The sequence below is a fragment of the Pan paniscus genome, chromosome 6, assembly GCF_029289425.2.
Source record: "Pan paniscus chromosome 6, NHGRI_mPanPan1-v2.0_pri, whole genome shotgun sequence".
Taxonomy (NCBI): Eukaryota; Metazoa; Chordata; class Mammalia; order Primates; family Hominidae; genus Pan; species Pan paniscus.
The window spans coordinates 52,689,384-52,704,588 of NC_073255.2; the positions used below are offsets into that span (position 1 = coordinate 52,689,384).

At 43.8% G+C, this 15,205-nt stretch overlaps 1 protein-coding gene across 1 annotated transcript in view; it reads right to left on the reverse strand.

Moving 5' to 3' along the window:
* The window catches only part of PKD1L1 (polycystin 1 like 1, transient receptor potential channel interacting), a 263,204-nt gene that overhangs the window by 111,207 nt on the left and 136,792 nt on the right, over window positions 1–15,205 (reverse strand). Inside the window, exons 46-50 of the mRNA XM_055115919.2 lie at window positions 14,278–14,396; window positions 8,013–8,123; window positions 2,283–2,406; window positions 877–960; window positions 67–239 (exon numbers count right to left, since the gene is read on the reverse strand). Of these exons, the coding sequence (XP_054971894.1) occupies window positions 67–239; window positions 877–960; window positions 2,283–2,406; window positions 8,013–8,123; window positions 14,278–14,396 (611 nt within the window). The remainder of the gene's footprint in view (window positions 1–66; window positions 240–876; window positions 961–2,282; window positions 2,407–8,012; window positions 8,124–14,277; window positions 14,397–15,205) is intronic.

Below are 15,205 nucleotides of genomic sequence, written 5' to 3' on the forward strand. Positions count from 1 at the left end.
GCAGGCACCAGAGCTGGAGTGGTGGTGGCAGGCAGGATGAGCCCCGGCCCTTCGAATCTCACTGACCTTGTTCTGCCCAGGCTGAGCACACAGTCCTCCCTTGCCCCACAGCCCCCGGGACCATTCAGGGTCACGTTTTGGTTCTCTGGGTCTATCAGGTAGGGGTCCTCAGGGCCTCCAACTTCGGGACTACATGTAGGAATAGAGTCTTCGATGAGTGCTGAAAATGGCCTGGGAGGCTGCAGAACAAACCAGCAGTCAGAAGACACAGATACTATTCCCCAGGCTACCCTGCAATCCGGGGCCTCCAGGCCTGGCCACATGTGAACACCTGCTCTGTCCTGCAACATGGCGCCCTTCTCTCCTCATAGGATCGTTCTGCAGCCTGTTTCGTGGTCTACAGACTCTAGCTCAAGCTACAGGATCAAGGCTCTACCCACAGAAGGTTGGCATCTGAGCTGTGTGTGGTTCTAAGGCTTAGACCACTTGAAGACTTCCCCATCATGAGACGCCAGGTAAAATGCCTGTCTCAGGGCATACCCTCCCCATTAGAAAAAGATATGTGAATATTCTATTTTTAGATTGTTTGATTAAAAATCCTAGTTTTGCCTAGAATGCCAGTCTCTAAGGCCAAAGAGTGAATTGAAGAAACCTGCAGCAGAACGTCAAGGAAGAAAGAGGCTTTGGGAAAGGGTTCATAAGGGGGAAGGAAGGAAGGGCGAGGCTCGCCCTCTCCCCAGCCCTGGCACTGACAATTCCAATCACCACTGAACTCGCAGAGAAGTTCAAATGATCTGCCAGGGTCCTGCCCCAGTGTTGCCTAGACTTCTCTAATTCCATTTATTTTTGGAAACAAAAGGAAAAGGAACATCTTACCTTGCATAAATGCCTAGGAAAAACTTTTAGCTGCCTAATTACGGAACTGCCTATTAGGTAGCATTTTCCTCCAAGAGCTCCAGGCTGAAAGGAGAAAAAAGATGATGAGGACTGGGTGTGCTGTGGACTTCAAACCTCCTCATCAAGCGTGCTCAAAAGGCGTGGGGCTCCGGGTAACTCCACCTGCTACCATAGAGGTCAGAGTTTTATTTTCCTTCCAATACCATTTTAGGGATACAACCAACATTCTAAGAAGGCAGCAACAACCTCCCCAGACTTGTCCTGGAAAAGGGTTAACGTTCAAATGATGTTCGTAACTTGCGTCACATGAGAATGCTCTCTTTTATCTTTTTTGAAAGTTTCTCCAGTGTCATCAACCCAAGAGACTATATAGAATACAACAAAATAAAATTATAAATAAACTGCTCAAGGAATATGGACAAATATATTTCTCTTTTTTAAATTTAAAGACAGAGAATAGCTCTGTTGCCCAGGCTGGAGTGCAGTGGTGTGACCTCAGCTCACTGCAATCTCCACCCACCGGGTTCAAGCAATTCTCCTGCCTCAGCCTCCCAAGTAGCTAGGATTACAGGCACGTGCCACCACGCCCGGCTAATTTTTGTATTTTTAGTCTGGAGTGCAGTGGCATGATCTTGGCTCACTGCAACCTCCACCTCTCAGGTTCAAGCAATTCTCCTGCCTCAGCCTTGCAAGTAGCTGGGATTATAGGCACGCGCCACCACACACAGCTAACTTTTGTATTTTTAGTAGAGACAGGGTTTCCCCATGTTGGCCAGGCTGGTCTCGAACTCCTGACCTTGTGATCCATCTGCCTCAGCTTCCCAAAGTGCTGGGATTACAGGTGTGAGCCACCGCGCCCAGGATATTTCATTTTTAAACATGGGAAAGAGGTTGAAAATAAAAGATGAGCAAGGAATGGGATTATGCAAAATGCATATTAACTTTTTCTTCCGAACTTGGGATCAACCTCACCTCTTTCTGGAAGCTTCCTTGCACTTCCTCTGTTTTGGGGTGGTTCTTGTGTTTCCTTGTCAGGGTATTTTGCACACGGAACTAGAATCTTCCATTTCCTGACCTCCCACCCCATCAGCCTGAGGGCTCCTGAGGCTCTGCCATAGCCCTTGTGTCTATCTCAGGCCTGGGAAGCACAGGAATCTGGAGAATCCCGTGCAGCTCAGCAGGGTGTAATGGGATGGGGCCAATGGGTTCTGGCAGGAAAGGAACAGGATGCTCTGCTGGGACCCACTGGAGAGCCACCGGCCTTACACCTGCATGGTCATTCAAGAACCTACGCAGTGCTGCAGTTCAGCATTAGTGACTGTTTCACCCACTGCAGGATGGCTTTTCTGAGATGATCTCCTATGAAGAGGAGACGGAACGCTCACCTGAGCCCCCGGCACACGGGCTGATGGGGTGCCTCCTGGGTACAGGCCATCCAGAAGTGTGGTGAGACTCCAGTCCCACCAGTCAGCGATGTTTCTCAGGCCTCCCAAGGAGTTTCTGGCATTTCTTAATGCAAGAACAAAAATAAAAAGTTGCTTCTGCATCAACAAGAACAATTAAACGTGAGAACAAAAGCACGTTTTCTTGCCAATTTTTCTCTCATTCAGATTTCAGGTACTCTGCAGGAATTAAACTCAAGCTGCTTGCAGCGTGAAGCATGAAACCCTGGAACTCACTTTGCTCCTTAGTAGCAGGAGATAAGAGAGAATGGCGGGTGAAGCACTTGTTCATTTGCTCACTCCGTCAGTCACTCAACAAACATTACTATGCAACTACTAGGTGTCAGGCACTCTTCTAGGCACTCGGAAACAGAAAATCAATTCTCTGCCCTCCTATGGGGAAACAGGCAACAAATAAGAAAAATAAGCAAACATATACTATGTTGTGACAAATATGAAGGAGGAAAAAAAAAAGCAGGAAAGACAGGCAAGTGGTGGGGTAAGCAGGTGTTCAAGCAGCCATGGAAGCTTCAGTAGGTGGTGACGTCTAACAAAGACCTGAAGGTGAGCGTGGAGCCCGTGGTCATCTGAGAGAGGGTATTCCAGGCAGAGGGGATGGCGAGGGCTTCCGCAAGCCTAAAGGGTGGGAAGGTGTCGGGGCCATAGGGCTGGTGCAGAGGGAGTGCCGGGGCTAGGGTAAACAAGGGAGGCTCTGGGACACACAGACCAAGACCCAGTCCTCTCTCTGCACTGACTGCCGACTGGGTGCAGCATGTGACTGGCCTCCCAAGATGCCTGTGAGTGGCAGATGTGAAGACATAGATGAAGTGCAGTGTTGGCACAAACACTAGTCTGTTTTCTTTCCAATTAACTTCTTTATTATGTTTATAGATATGCTTCATTTTTCCACCAAGGAACTGATTTAAGGGAGCACTGAAATAACATCAAATGAATGAAATTTATCATTTTTAGTTTGCTCAGACACTGCTATAAAGCCACATGCACAGGCCAAAGCTGTGCATGGCAGCAGCAGGGTGTCCATTTGGCTCTGAGCTACAGCCGGAGGCAAAAGGATAAAATCAAGTTGTTCCTATGAGAAAGCAAAGTTCCTCTCACCTAACTCTAAAAAACTTTCTCATACAAAGCTTCCCATGGAGAGTCACTGACGAATGGAAAGGATGGGGTGCTCATCAACATGCCCTCAGCAAATAGAAATGGCGCTGATATGGCTGTTTCATCCAGGTTTCTCTCCACAAAAAGGGGAGACCAAAATAGTTCTCAGGAAAAGGAATTTTGTCATAAGGTGAGAAGAAGTTAGAAAGTCACCCAAGTACACACAATTGAATGCCTGGTCCAGCACCAGATCCAGACTACTCCAAAGAATGAACACACTATGAGTCATTCAGATGATGGCCATGGCTTTGGTAAACGAGGCTTGAGAGCAAAGTTGGGCTGTAGACAGCAGGCCTGGAGCCGACTCTTACTGTGAGAGCCAATTTTGCACAACTCCTCCCAACTCCATGTTCAGTGATGTCACATTGGTGGTGTGAAAGACCATGGTGGTTCCAGGCACGGTGGCTCATGCCTGTAATCCCAGAACTTTGGGAGGCTGAGGCAGGCATATCATCTGAGGTCAGGAGTTTGAGACCAGCCTAGCCAAAATGATGAGACCCCGTCTCTACTAAAAATACAAAAAATTAGCTGGGCGTGATGGTACACGCCTGTAATCCCAGCTACTCAGGAAGCAGGAGAATCGCTTGAACCCAGGAGGCAGAGGTTGCAGTGAGTAAAGATCATGCCACTGCACTCCAGCCTCAGTGACAGAGTGAGACTTCATCTAAAACAAACAAACAAACAAAACCATGGTGGGAGGATTTACACCACGGAAGTTGGCTGGCAGATGCTATAAATCAGTGCTTTTGTTCTCCAGTTGTTAACTGTTTCCAGCACACAACAAAGACTATGTTTACAGGTAAGGTGTAGAATGGACACTCCACTGTTGATTCAGAGCAGATTTTGCAGATAATTTAGAAAAAGTTTTTAAAAATCTGATAGTCATGACAATAATTGGACAATATTAAAAAAATCAAAGACAAATGTCACTAGTATATAGAGTAATAAAGAGATGCAGTAGCCTCAACCAATAATCTATATATACTATAAATGTGTTTGAAAATTTCCATATGGCTGGGCATGGTGGCTCAGGCCTATAATCCTAGCACTTTGGAAGGCCGAGGTGAGTAGATCACTTGAGGCCAGGAATTTGAGACCAGCCCGGCCAATATGGCTAAACCCCCGTCTTTACTAAAAACACTAAAATTAGCCAGACATAGTGGTGGGCGCCTGTAGTCTCAGCTACTTGGGGGGCTGAGGCAGGAGAATTCCTTGAACCCGGGAGGCAGAGGCTGCAGTGAGCCGAGATCGCGTCACTGCACTCCAGCCTGGGCAACAGAGCGAGGCTCTGTCTCAAAAAAAAAAATTTCCATAGCATGTATGAGTAAAAGTCTAGTGAATTAATTTATCTGACTGGTTTTATTTCTTTTTTCTTACAAAGAAATGATCTCTTATCCTTTCAAGTATTTGATCTTCATTGGTTTATACATCTTTTGAACTTAATCTTTGCAGGTCTTTTATTGGGTGCTGGTTCTTAACTCTGGACTTCTCTACAAGTTTTGTCAAACTATCAAATGCAGAGCAAATTGGAGGCCTGCCAGAGCACCCAGAGGGTGGAATGAAGCAACAGAGAGGCATCAGGAAAGGAGAACACAGATGGAGACAGAGATGGGAGGCATAAGGTGAGCAGATACATCTCTGCAAATATTCACGCCAAAGGAAAGGAAGAATGAGCCAGGGGGCACAGAGATGCAGTGAAAAGGGCGGGAGGGTAGGAAAGAGGCAAAGGATGGCTGGAGGTGAATTTTCAACAGAGGAAAGTGTTGAGCATCTGCTGTGGGAAGCAAGATGATTTGATGACAAACATTGTACATTTATAGCAACTAATATGCTCCATTTTCTGTGTTTTTAAAGAATAAAGTATAGACATTATAGCCAAGTTGAGTTTGCACCACTTTCGGGGAAATGGTATCACTTCTTGACACTTGCTTCCCTATTGGAATAACATTAAGAAACTAAGTTAAAAAGCCCTGAAAATAACCCAAAGCCAAAAGGCCCAATGGCCAGACTGCAGACATCTCACACCTCACTCCTGGCACACCCAAAGTGCAGGTAGTGAACCAAATGAGCCAGGAGTATTCTGGCCCTGTCTGTATTAGTTACCGCAATTATATAAAATAAGCCCACAAAGCTGGCTAAACAATGCAAAAGATAAAATCAGCTGTTATTTTACTTTTATGGCACTTGGATAGAACGCTTGCTTCATTGATTGGTGCTTTATTTGCTGGTTTATTTTTTGTTTTATTATTTTTTTTTTGGAATTTCATGAAGCCTTTCATAAGTTCAGAAACACTTCAAATACAACTTAAATATGGCAAAATCCAAGAACGCAATGACTACTCAGTAGTCCAGTTCCCTCCCTTAATAGATGAAGATGCTAAGTCCGAGCACTTGCCAGAGTCACCCGGCAACCAAACATGAGTTGGGGGCCCAGTCTCAGAACTCTGTTTCATCCATTTCCACTCCTGGGCTTATTTAGCTTCTCTATCTGGAATGCTAGTAAATGCCAAACCCTCAGTTGTTGTTGATGTTTCAGGATTAGGTATTGGGGGCTAGGGGGTGAGACGGAGAGGGTCCACTTTAAACATTCCATTACCAACCAGGATACTTGAATATCCCTGCCTGGTGGCCAGAGCACCCAGAGGCAGTGAGGTTTTGCATCCCTATGGGAAACATAAGGTCTATGTAAATCCAGGAGTTGTGAATGTGAGCACATCAATCTCATGTGCACCTGAGAGATCTCACAAACATTATCTCAGCTGCGATATTTCTGATTTGAATATCAAGAAGCAACAATTCATATGAGAAATATGTCAAATAATGTTGACTTGTGAAATGTGAGATGAAAAATAAACTAGCAAAAGCCAGAGGTTTTTCATGTTTAGATTTCCATTTCCATTGAGGACCCAAATTATCACTTTGTTTTGCACACAGCACCACCTACTGGCACAGGCTGTGCACTTGCACGGATAGGAGAGCTGAAAAGTTGGTCATGGATGGAAATAACTGCTGGTTTCACAAATGAGGAGGCAGAAAATTCCACTTAATTTCACTATTACAATGCTCAGCAGAAAAAAAAAAAAACAACTTGGATTACTGAGCTACAGAACACCCAGACTCATAGCACTGGGACTTCCAGTTCTTACCTTACGAGTGGGTCACAACACTGACAAAGGGGACAATATCCATTAGCCATTATCTTGCTGCGTATGAATAACCCTCTCTCACAAAAATAAAGATAAATATGTTCTGAAATAATTGATAAAATTAAATTGACTTTCCAGCCACTCACTTCTGCCAAAAAATCCAACCAAAAAGTATTTACGTCAAATTGAATTACTTAGTCAAAGGCAACAAACACACTGATAGAGTTGCTGCATAAATGTGTCTTTAAATATTCACCAGAGTAAATAAGGTAACTCCTGGAACACACTGAATTATTGTATTTACCAGCATTGAAATCATAGCAAAGAACCAATATTATTTCATATCATGCACTTTATAATTCAAAGCCACACTGCCTTGAAAGGACTATCAGACTGACTATTTGTGGCAGGTGAAAATAAAGCCTAACCATGGATTCAAGAACAACTCTCAAAAAAAAGGAAGACTACATTAAATGCACCTGTTGATGACAATATGCATCCCAATTTTAGAAGCACTGAGACATGGAAAAGAAATATGACACAACAAAATGCTATCATGCTTGCCTTTGCCTGGTGGTATCACGGAAATTTTTCTGCTTTACACTTTTCAGTTCTGCTAGATTTACCTATGATCAACATCTACTACTTATAGAAAGAAGGAGGAAGAAGCAAATGAACAGCTTGAGAAATGATCAAGAACTTGAGAGGTGTTAGAAACTGAAGGCCGGGCGTAGTGGCGCACACCTGTAATCCCAGCACTTTGGGAGGCCGAGGCGGGTGGATCACTTGAGGTCAGGAGTTCAAGACCAGCCTGACGAACATGGTGAAACCCCATCTCTGCTAAAAATACAAAAAAATTAGCCAAGCGTGGTGGCACATGCCTGTAATCCCAGCTACTTGGGAGGCTGAGGCAGGAGAATCGCTTGAACCTGGGAGGCGGAGACTGCAGTGAGCTGAGATGGCGCCATTGCACTCCAGCCTGGGTGACAAGAGCAAAACTGTCTCAAAAAGGAAAAAAAAAACTGTTAGAAATTGAGTGTCAGTTATTACGAACTGCAACCATAGGCTTTGATAGAAGAACTCTGAGGTCTCCAGCAAAAAAGAAACTGCAAGACCCTGTTTTGGCACAGAACTTAAAATTCCTTCAAATATCCTTGTTTTGCTATTTACCCCAAACGAGATGCTAAGAACGTGTCCAAAGTCTGTGAATGGAGGGGGGTTTTATTACTACCAGGGAAATGGTGACAATCTTTCCAGTATTTCATATGTGGGATGTGAAACATGGGGAAGGTGCACACAGGCTATGGAATAGTGCAATGGCCCCAGATCTGGAAGAGTTACCCAAACCTCCTACCTTGTAAATTCTTTCCGGATAGCTTGATTGAGGGAGTATTCATCTTGGGAAAATCTCCCATATATTACACACAAAAGCAGAAGCAGCATGAGGATGTCCATGGAAATGTCTCTGTAAGAAGAGTTTTTAAGTTAGCATCCATACAGACCCTGTATGTAGGTACCTGAGTGCTTCAATTTGCAAAAGATTTATTATTATTATTATTATTTTTGAGACAGAGTCTCACTCTGTCACCCAGGCTGGAGTGCAGTGGCACGATCTTGGCTCACTGCAACCTCTGCCTCCTGGGTTCAAGCGATTCTCCTGTCTCAGCCTCCCGAGTAGCTGGGACTACAGGCACGTGCCACCACGCTCGGCTGACTTTTGTATATTTAGTGGAGATGGGGTTTCTCCATATTGGCCAGACTGGTCTAGAACTCCTGACCTCAGGTGATCCACCTGCCTCGGCCTCCCAAAGTGCTGGGATTACAAGCGTGAGTCACCATGCCGGGCCGAAAGATTTTAAATGAAACTCGGCTTTTAAATCCCTGGGAGAAAATTTTTGTATAAAAGTGTGAGATGTGTGTTGGGGTTTATTTATTTATTTATTTTGCATATCAATATCAAGTTTTCCCAGCACTTTTTTTTTTTTTTTTGAGGCAATCTAGCTCTGTTACCTAGACTGGAGTGCAGTGGCACAATCTCAGCTCATTGCAACCTCCCCGTCCCCAGTTCAAGTGATTCTCCTGCCTCAGCCTCCTGAGTAGCAGGGATTACAGGCACCCACCACCACGCCATGCTAATTTTTTGTATTTTTAGTAGAGATGGGGTTTCACCATGTTGAGCAGGCTGGTCTTAAACTCTTGATATCAGGTGATCCACCTGCCTCGGCCTCCCAAAGTGCTTGGATCACAGGCATGAGTCACCATGCCCGGCCCCCAGCACCATTTTGAAAAGATCATCCTTTTTCCATTGGATCATCTTTCTTTCTCTGCCAAAAAATCAGTTGAGCATATTTGGGTAAGTCTATTCCTGGGTTCTCTATTCTGTTCCATTGATTTGCGTGTCTATCTGTCTCCAAACATCATGCTGCCTTGGTTTCTGCAGCTGTATAGTATGTCTTAAATCCAGATAGTGTCCGTCCTCTGACTTTGCTCATTGTTTTCAGAATTGTTTAGGCTATTCTAGTTCCTTTGCTTTCCATATACATTTTAGAATCAGTTTGTCAATATCTGTAAAAAAAAGCTTGTGGTATTTTGCCGGGCGCAGTAGCTCACGCCTGTAATCCCAGCACTTTGGGAGGCCAAGGCGGGCGGATCACGAGGTCAGGAGATCGAGACTATCCTGGCCAACACGGTGAAACCCTATCTCTACTAAAAAAAAAAAAAAAAAAAAAAAAGAGCCAGGCATGGTGGCAGGCACCTGTAATCCCAGTTACTTGGGAGGCTGAGGCAGGAGAACAGCTCAAACTCGGGAGGCGGAGGTTGCAGCGAGCCGAGATCGCGCCATTGCACTCCAGCCTGGGTGACAGCGAGAGACTCCGTCTCAAAAAAAAAAAAAAAAAAGGCTGTGGTATTGCATTGAAATTACAGATCAAGTTAGGAAGAATAGACTTCTGAACATTACTGAGTCCTCCAATCAACGCATACAGTCTATCTCTCCATTTATTTAGATCTTCCTGACTTCTTTCATCAGTGTTTTGTGGTTTTCAACATACAGATCCTGCACACGTTTTCTTAGACTTACATCCATGTACTTCATTTATTTGGTGCTGTTGTAAATAGTATTCCTTTTTAAATTTCAATTGTTCATTACTGGTGTATAGGAATATAATTTACTTTTTTATATTGACTTGTGTCTTGCAAACTTGCTAAATTCACTTATTAGTTCCAGAACTCTTTTTTTTTTTGTAAATTATTTGGGATTTTCTGCAAAGACAATTTATGTCATTTGCCATTAGATGGTTTTATTTCTTCCTTTCAAATCAATACATTTTAAATTTCTTTCTCTTGCTTATTGCATTGGCTAGGACTTCCAATGTGATGTTCAATAGGTGTGATCGGAGAGGACATTTTTGCCTTGTTCGATATCTTAAAAAACATTCGATATCTCTCTATTAAGTATGATGTTAGGTGTCGAGTTTTCATAGATACCCTTTATTAGTTCAGGGAACTCTTTTCTATTCCTACTTCTAGTCCTAGTTTGCTGAGAGGTTCTTTTTTTTGGATGAATTAATGTTGAATGTTATCAAATGCTTTTTCTGCCTCTATTGAGACGAGCATATGGTTTTTCTTATTTAGTCTATTAATATGGTGAATTACATTAATTACTTTCCTCCTCGTGTCTCTTCCAGTCCATAGGTATCATCTTTATTTATTTTTGCTTCTTTGCGATCTATTTGTTGAGCAAGTGGTTATTTGTACTATAGAGTTCTGTCTTGCTTTTCCAGGGTGATATCAACATACTCTTACTGTAAACTACAAGTTGGCAAAATCACTTCATCAGATTAAGATTGGACTGTTTTGGGTAGGTCGCCTCATAGATGATGGTGTTTTCCCATGAGGAGACACATAATGTCTGATGTTTCTCTCTCTCTCCTTCTCTCTTTTATATTGGCCACTGTTAATGAGCAATGCCCAGATATATTACTTCATTAAAACTGCAAAAATGGTCAGGCTCTAATTCTATTGCCTGGTCCCCATTCATTAGCTGGAATTCCTCTCTAAAGAGAAATATCCCCCCTCCTGTTATGTGGTTTCCCAGGGGTATGGTCTGTATAGGAAAGGCAGACTTTCACTGGCTTTTATAAAGTTGGTTTCTGGGTGTCCACCAACACTGATCAATTACATTGTGGGTGTTGTTACCAGCTCATGGCTTTAGATAGATTTCGTGAACTTCAATTCAGTAGTTTCTAATCTTGATGTCAAATTATCCCATGTTTGACCAATGTGAGCCTCTTCAAACTGGCTTCTTGGTCCTCTGACAATGACTCTAGCAGTTATTAATTTGCTCCCTTGCCTAAGAAATATTCCAGGTTCATCGTGTACATTTTCCATCACCAACTTCAAATCAGGAATCCCAGTTACTCCTATTTCTTTTTGGTGGACCAATTCTAGGTGCTAAAAGTGTGTGTTGCTTCTGGGCTGTTTCTAGGCCTTTTCTTGCTGGAAAAATCTAGAAAAATATTTTTAAAAACATGATTTCCATACCTATACTTTCAATTCAAATTCAGGACTACAGAGTTTTGACTTCCTTGAACTCAAATCTGTACCTTCTTTCTCTCATATCAAGAATTCCACTTTTAAAGGACACCAGGAATGACAGAATTAGAAAATAACAGAGTTCTTCATTTCCTTTACCCCACAATAAATCAACAATGAAAATAAAGATACTAACGCTCCACTAACAATATGATTGGTGAAAACAGCTTTAGAGTTTTTTCCCCTAGTTCTTTTCTGTCCTTAGAGACTAGGCTTATATGGTGGAATTTTTAACCTTAACACAGATTTAAAAAAATCTTATTCCTTCTCTCCCCATAAGTAACTATTAATATTGCCTAAAGGTGCCTGGGTTGCCTTTCCCTTGTTTTATTTAGGGTGAGCGGATCTACAGGCACGCATATTCACGTCCGCTTTCATTAAGCAGTGGGCAGAACAGCACACCCGCTTTCCTCTACCTGGCTTCCCTCCTGCAGCGAATCCTGCAGGCGTCTCCCTAGGAGTCTGGAGGGATAGTCCTCATGCTTCTACATAGCTAGACACTACTCCACTGTGTTCCTGTCCCTCCAGCAAGACATGTGGGTTCTTTCTAGGATATTCTCATTACAAAAGGTCCCACATAAATTGCTTTGTGCATGGGTATGCTCATGTTTTACTTACTGTGTCTGTAAGAGTTATTGTAAAAAGTGTGGATGCTGGATAAATCGTAAATGAATCTATCATTGTGTAGAGACTTCAAATTTCCCCCATAGTGGCTGTACCATTTTGCATTCACACCAGCACTGTGTGAAATGCTCTATTTGCCACAGCCTCACTAACAGAGTATGTGGTCACAATTTCGGATTTTCAGTTTAATTTGCAATTCTCTTACTGTAAGTGAAGGGGCCATTTGAATTTCTGTTATTCTGTGAACTCTCTGTTCACTTTTCCAGTCCACTTTTTTTGTTTTAAAGAGTTGCTGGTCCTTTAGGCCAGATGTGGTGGCTCATGCCTATAATCCCAGCACTTTGGGAGGTTGAGGTGGGTGGATCACTTGAGGTCAGGAGTTCAAGACCAGCCTGACCTACATGGTGAAACCCTATCTCTACTAAAAATATAAAAAATTAGCCGGCCATGGTGGCTCATGCCTGTAATCTCAGCTACTTGGGAGGCTGAGGCAGGAGAATCGCTTGAACCTGAGAGGCGGGGGTTGCAGTGAGTTGAGATCGAGCCACTGCATTCCAGCCTGGGCAACAAGAGCGAAACTCTGTCTCAAAAAAAAAGAATATTAAAACTTTGTTACAAATATTTTTTCCTAGTTTGTCACTGCCACTTTATTTTACAAATAGTTTCTTTTTACGTAGGAGTTATTTTTTTCTCTTCTTCAAGTTTTATGTAATCCAATTTGCTTTTATTTTCCCTTTTTGTGTCTGGATTTTAAGTCATAGGGAAGTTTTCCTCAATGAAATCTTAGAGAAACTTATAGTTAAGATTATGCCTAAGTGTATTTTGTTGTATTTATTATTTGCTTTGTTGAATATGGTCTTGTATTAAATCTCTGACTTTTGCTTGTATATAAATATGATATTGGTTTTTGTCTTTTAATTTTATAACCTAATACTTTACTAGTTTTGCCTGTTTCCTAAATGCTTTCTCTGGGCCTGTTCTGCTTGGTTTGGATGCTTCCCCCAGCAGCGCCCCCAGCCACCCCACCCCAGAGGGCTATGTCCTGGCAGAGCTGGGTTTGGTTAGTTCTGAGGGCTGGGCTGGCCCAGCAGCTCCAGACCTCCAGACCTTGCACTCACCTGTGAACTTGACTCTGCAAACTCCTCCAAGATGCGCCCACCACACTCCCAGTGAACAACACCTACAGGAGCTTGGAGTTCTCCTATTCTCGGATACATCAGGTACCCCATCCTTCCCTCCACCATGTTTCGTAGCTGCTGAGCTATAGGGTGGGTGCACTCTCTGGTTGGTCCCCACCTGAGTGCCTTCAGAGGTGTGTGTGGTGGGGGCCATCTCATTTAATTTTGTTGTGCATGTTTTCTATGGGTTTTGTTTTTGCTATCTTAATTACTCTATTTTTATGAGGAGGTTTGATAAGATTAAAACACTTGGCCACTGCTCCATCTTCCTGGAATTCCTCTCCCACTCTCCGTTAAATGTGACATCCTAACACAACCACAGCTCTTCTCCTTGGAAAGGGATGTGAAAATATTTAAGGGGAAGCTAATGGTGTGCCACACTGTATGAAGGGATTGTTTTTTAAGGAAGATGGTTGGAAGTGCCTCTGTGACATGCCATTTTTTTCAAAACTATCAGAAATTCCCAAGTCCTTGACAAACTACACGAGAAAGATTGGTAGGAGACCGAATTCATGTTCCGAATTTGAAGAGGGATTTTGGCTAGCATTTAGAGACAGCTCCTTGTGGTGGCTGCCATCCAGCACCACCATGATGGGAGGGGGATGGTACCACTGAGAGAAATGTGTTGGAGGTAGAAGTTGGAGAGCTTTGCCACAGTATGATAGTTCTTAAGGTTTGTGTTTTATCTAAAAGAATTCAAAATATTTTATGAGAACCATAACACAGCTGTGCATATCTGAATATTAAACTTATTTTTAAATAACCTGTCACTGGGCTAAATCCATGCCCTAAGAAGAGGTGTTGCATTTATCTTACAGCTTCCACATTCCTGTGTGTCCCAGCTGGAGAAGCAGAAGTCCCAGACCATGTGCTAAGCACACGTATGGGGTGGGATGAAATCCAACTGTGTGTGTGAATCCATGCTGGATGCATGAAGCTGAGGCCCAGAGGAGGAAGCTTTCTTAATCAACTTCTCAACATGGGCAAATCGTGGAACTGAGTTTTCTGACTTCAATTCTGTTTCCCTGAATTCCTCCCATCTGCTGGGCAGCACAGGTTGTTATATAAATAAGGATGGCTCTGGGGACAGCAAGGTGGTCCCCCACCTCCACTCCCCACTCCTCCAGGAGAAAAATCTCCCAGGAGGACCAGCGGCAGTGGGGCGCTCCCTCCGAGAAGGGAGCTGGAGTGGAGCAAGCCCTCCCGACAGAAGCCGCCACCCACCTCAGGGCAGCCCGTGTGCGACTCTCTCTCCTCATCCTCTGTCTGGTGCCCCTCAGCTGGGCCTTGGATGGTGGATGCGCCCAGCGCAGGTGGCGAGCTTGTTGTCGGGCAGCCAAGACCTGTCAGGGACAAGAGTGCTGTGAGCTGCGGGCTGGTGGGTGGAAGGAGAGAGGCCCCTGGTGCTCCTGCCAAGCCAAGGAATGTGTCATTGCTGTGCTGTGCCTTCAGCCTGGCATTTGGGAACAAAGAAGTACTTTGTATGGATAACGTAGACCAGGTTGTTGGGGAAGGGATCAGAGATGGGGGTAGACCTATTTTTAAAAATCTGCTCATGTCCCAGGCAAGTTTTTTTGGCAGGGATTGCAGTTGGGCTATTACAAAGAGCTGCTGTACACGAGGGGTGTGTCTACTACTGTCAAATTACAGCAGCAATTATCTTGGGCACTGGCACAGTATTTTCTCTTAGAGACTTTCAAGGTATGAAAAAATCATTTTAAAGTATAGTCTTAGCAAGAAATGACCTTTCTTTTCTTTTTTCAAAAATCAATTTTACTTTCATACTCTGTTCGTGACAGGGCATAACAGTAGCCAGATAAGTGAACTCATTGTAGGTATTCATTCATTCAACACACATTCACTGGATCAGGCACTGGGGACATCTGAGGAACCAGAGACAGTCCTTCCTCCTAGAGACTCCGGGCTTCTAGGAACTTGACAGCAGGAATGTGAACAATATAAAGCTGCACATGCAGAGTGTTGGGGCTTAAGTTACTCCCTTCAGCTGTTGTGCTGTTCTGAGAAAGGAACACGTGTGGCGGAGAGATCCGTGGGGAGGCTTGGGTGTAGGGGGGCACCCCAACTCTAAGATGCTAATGAGCCATGCATAGGTTTGGAGATGCCAGCCTGGCCCTCAGGATCAGGCTGAATT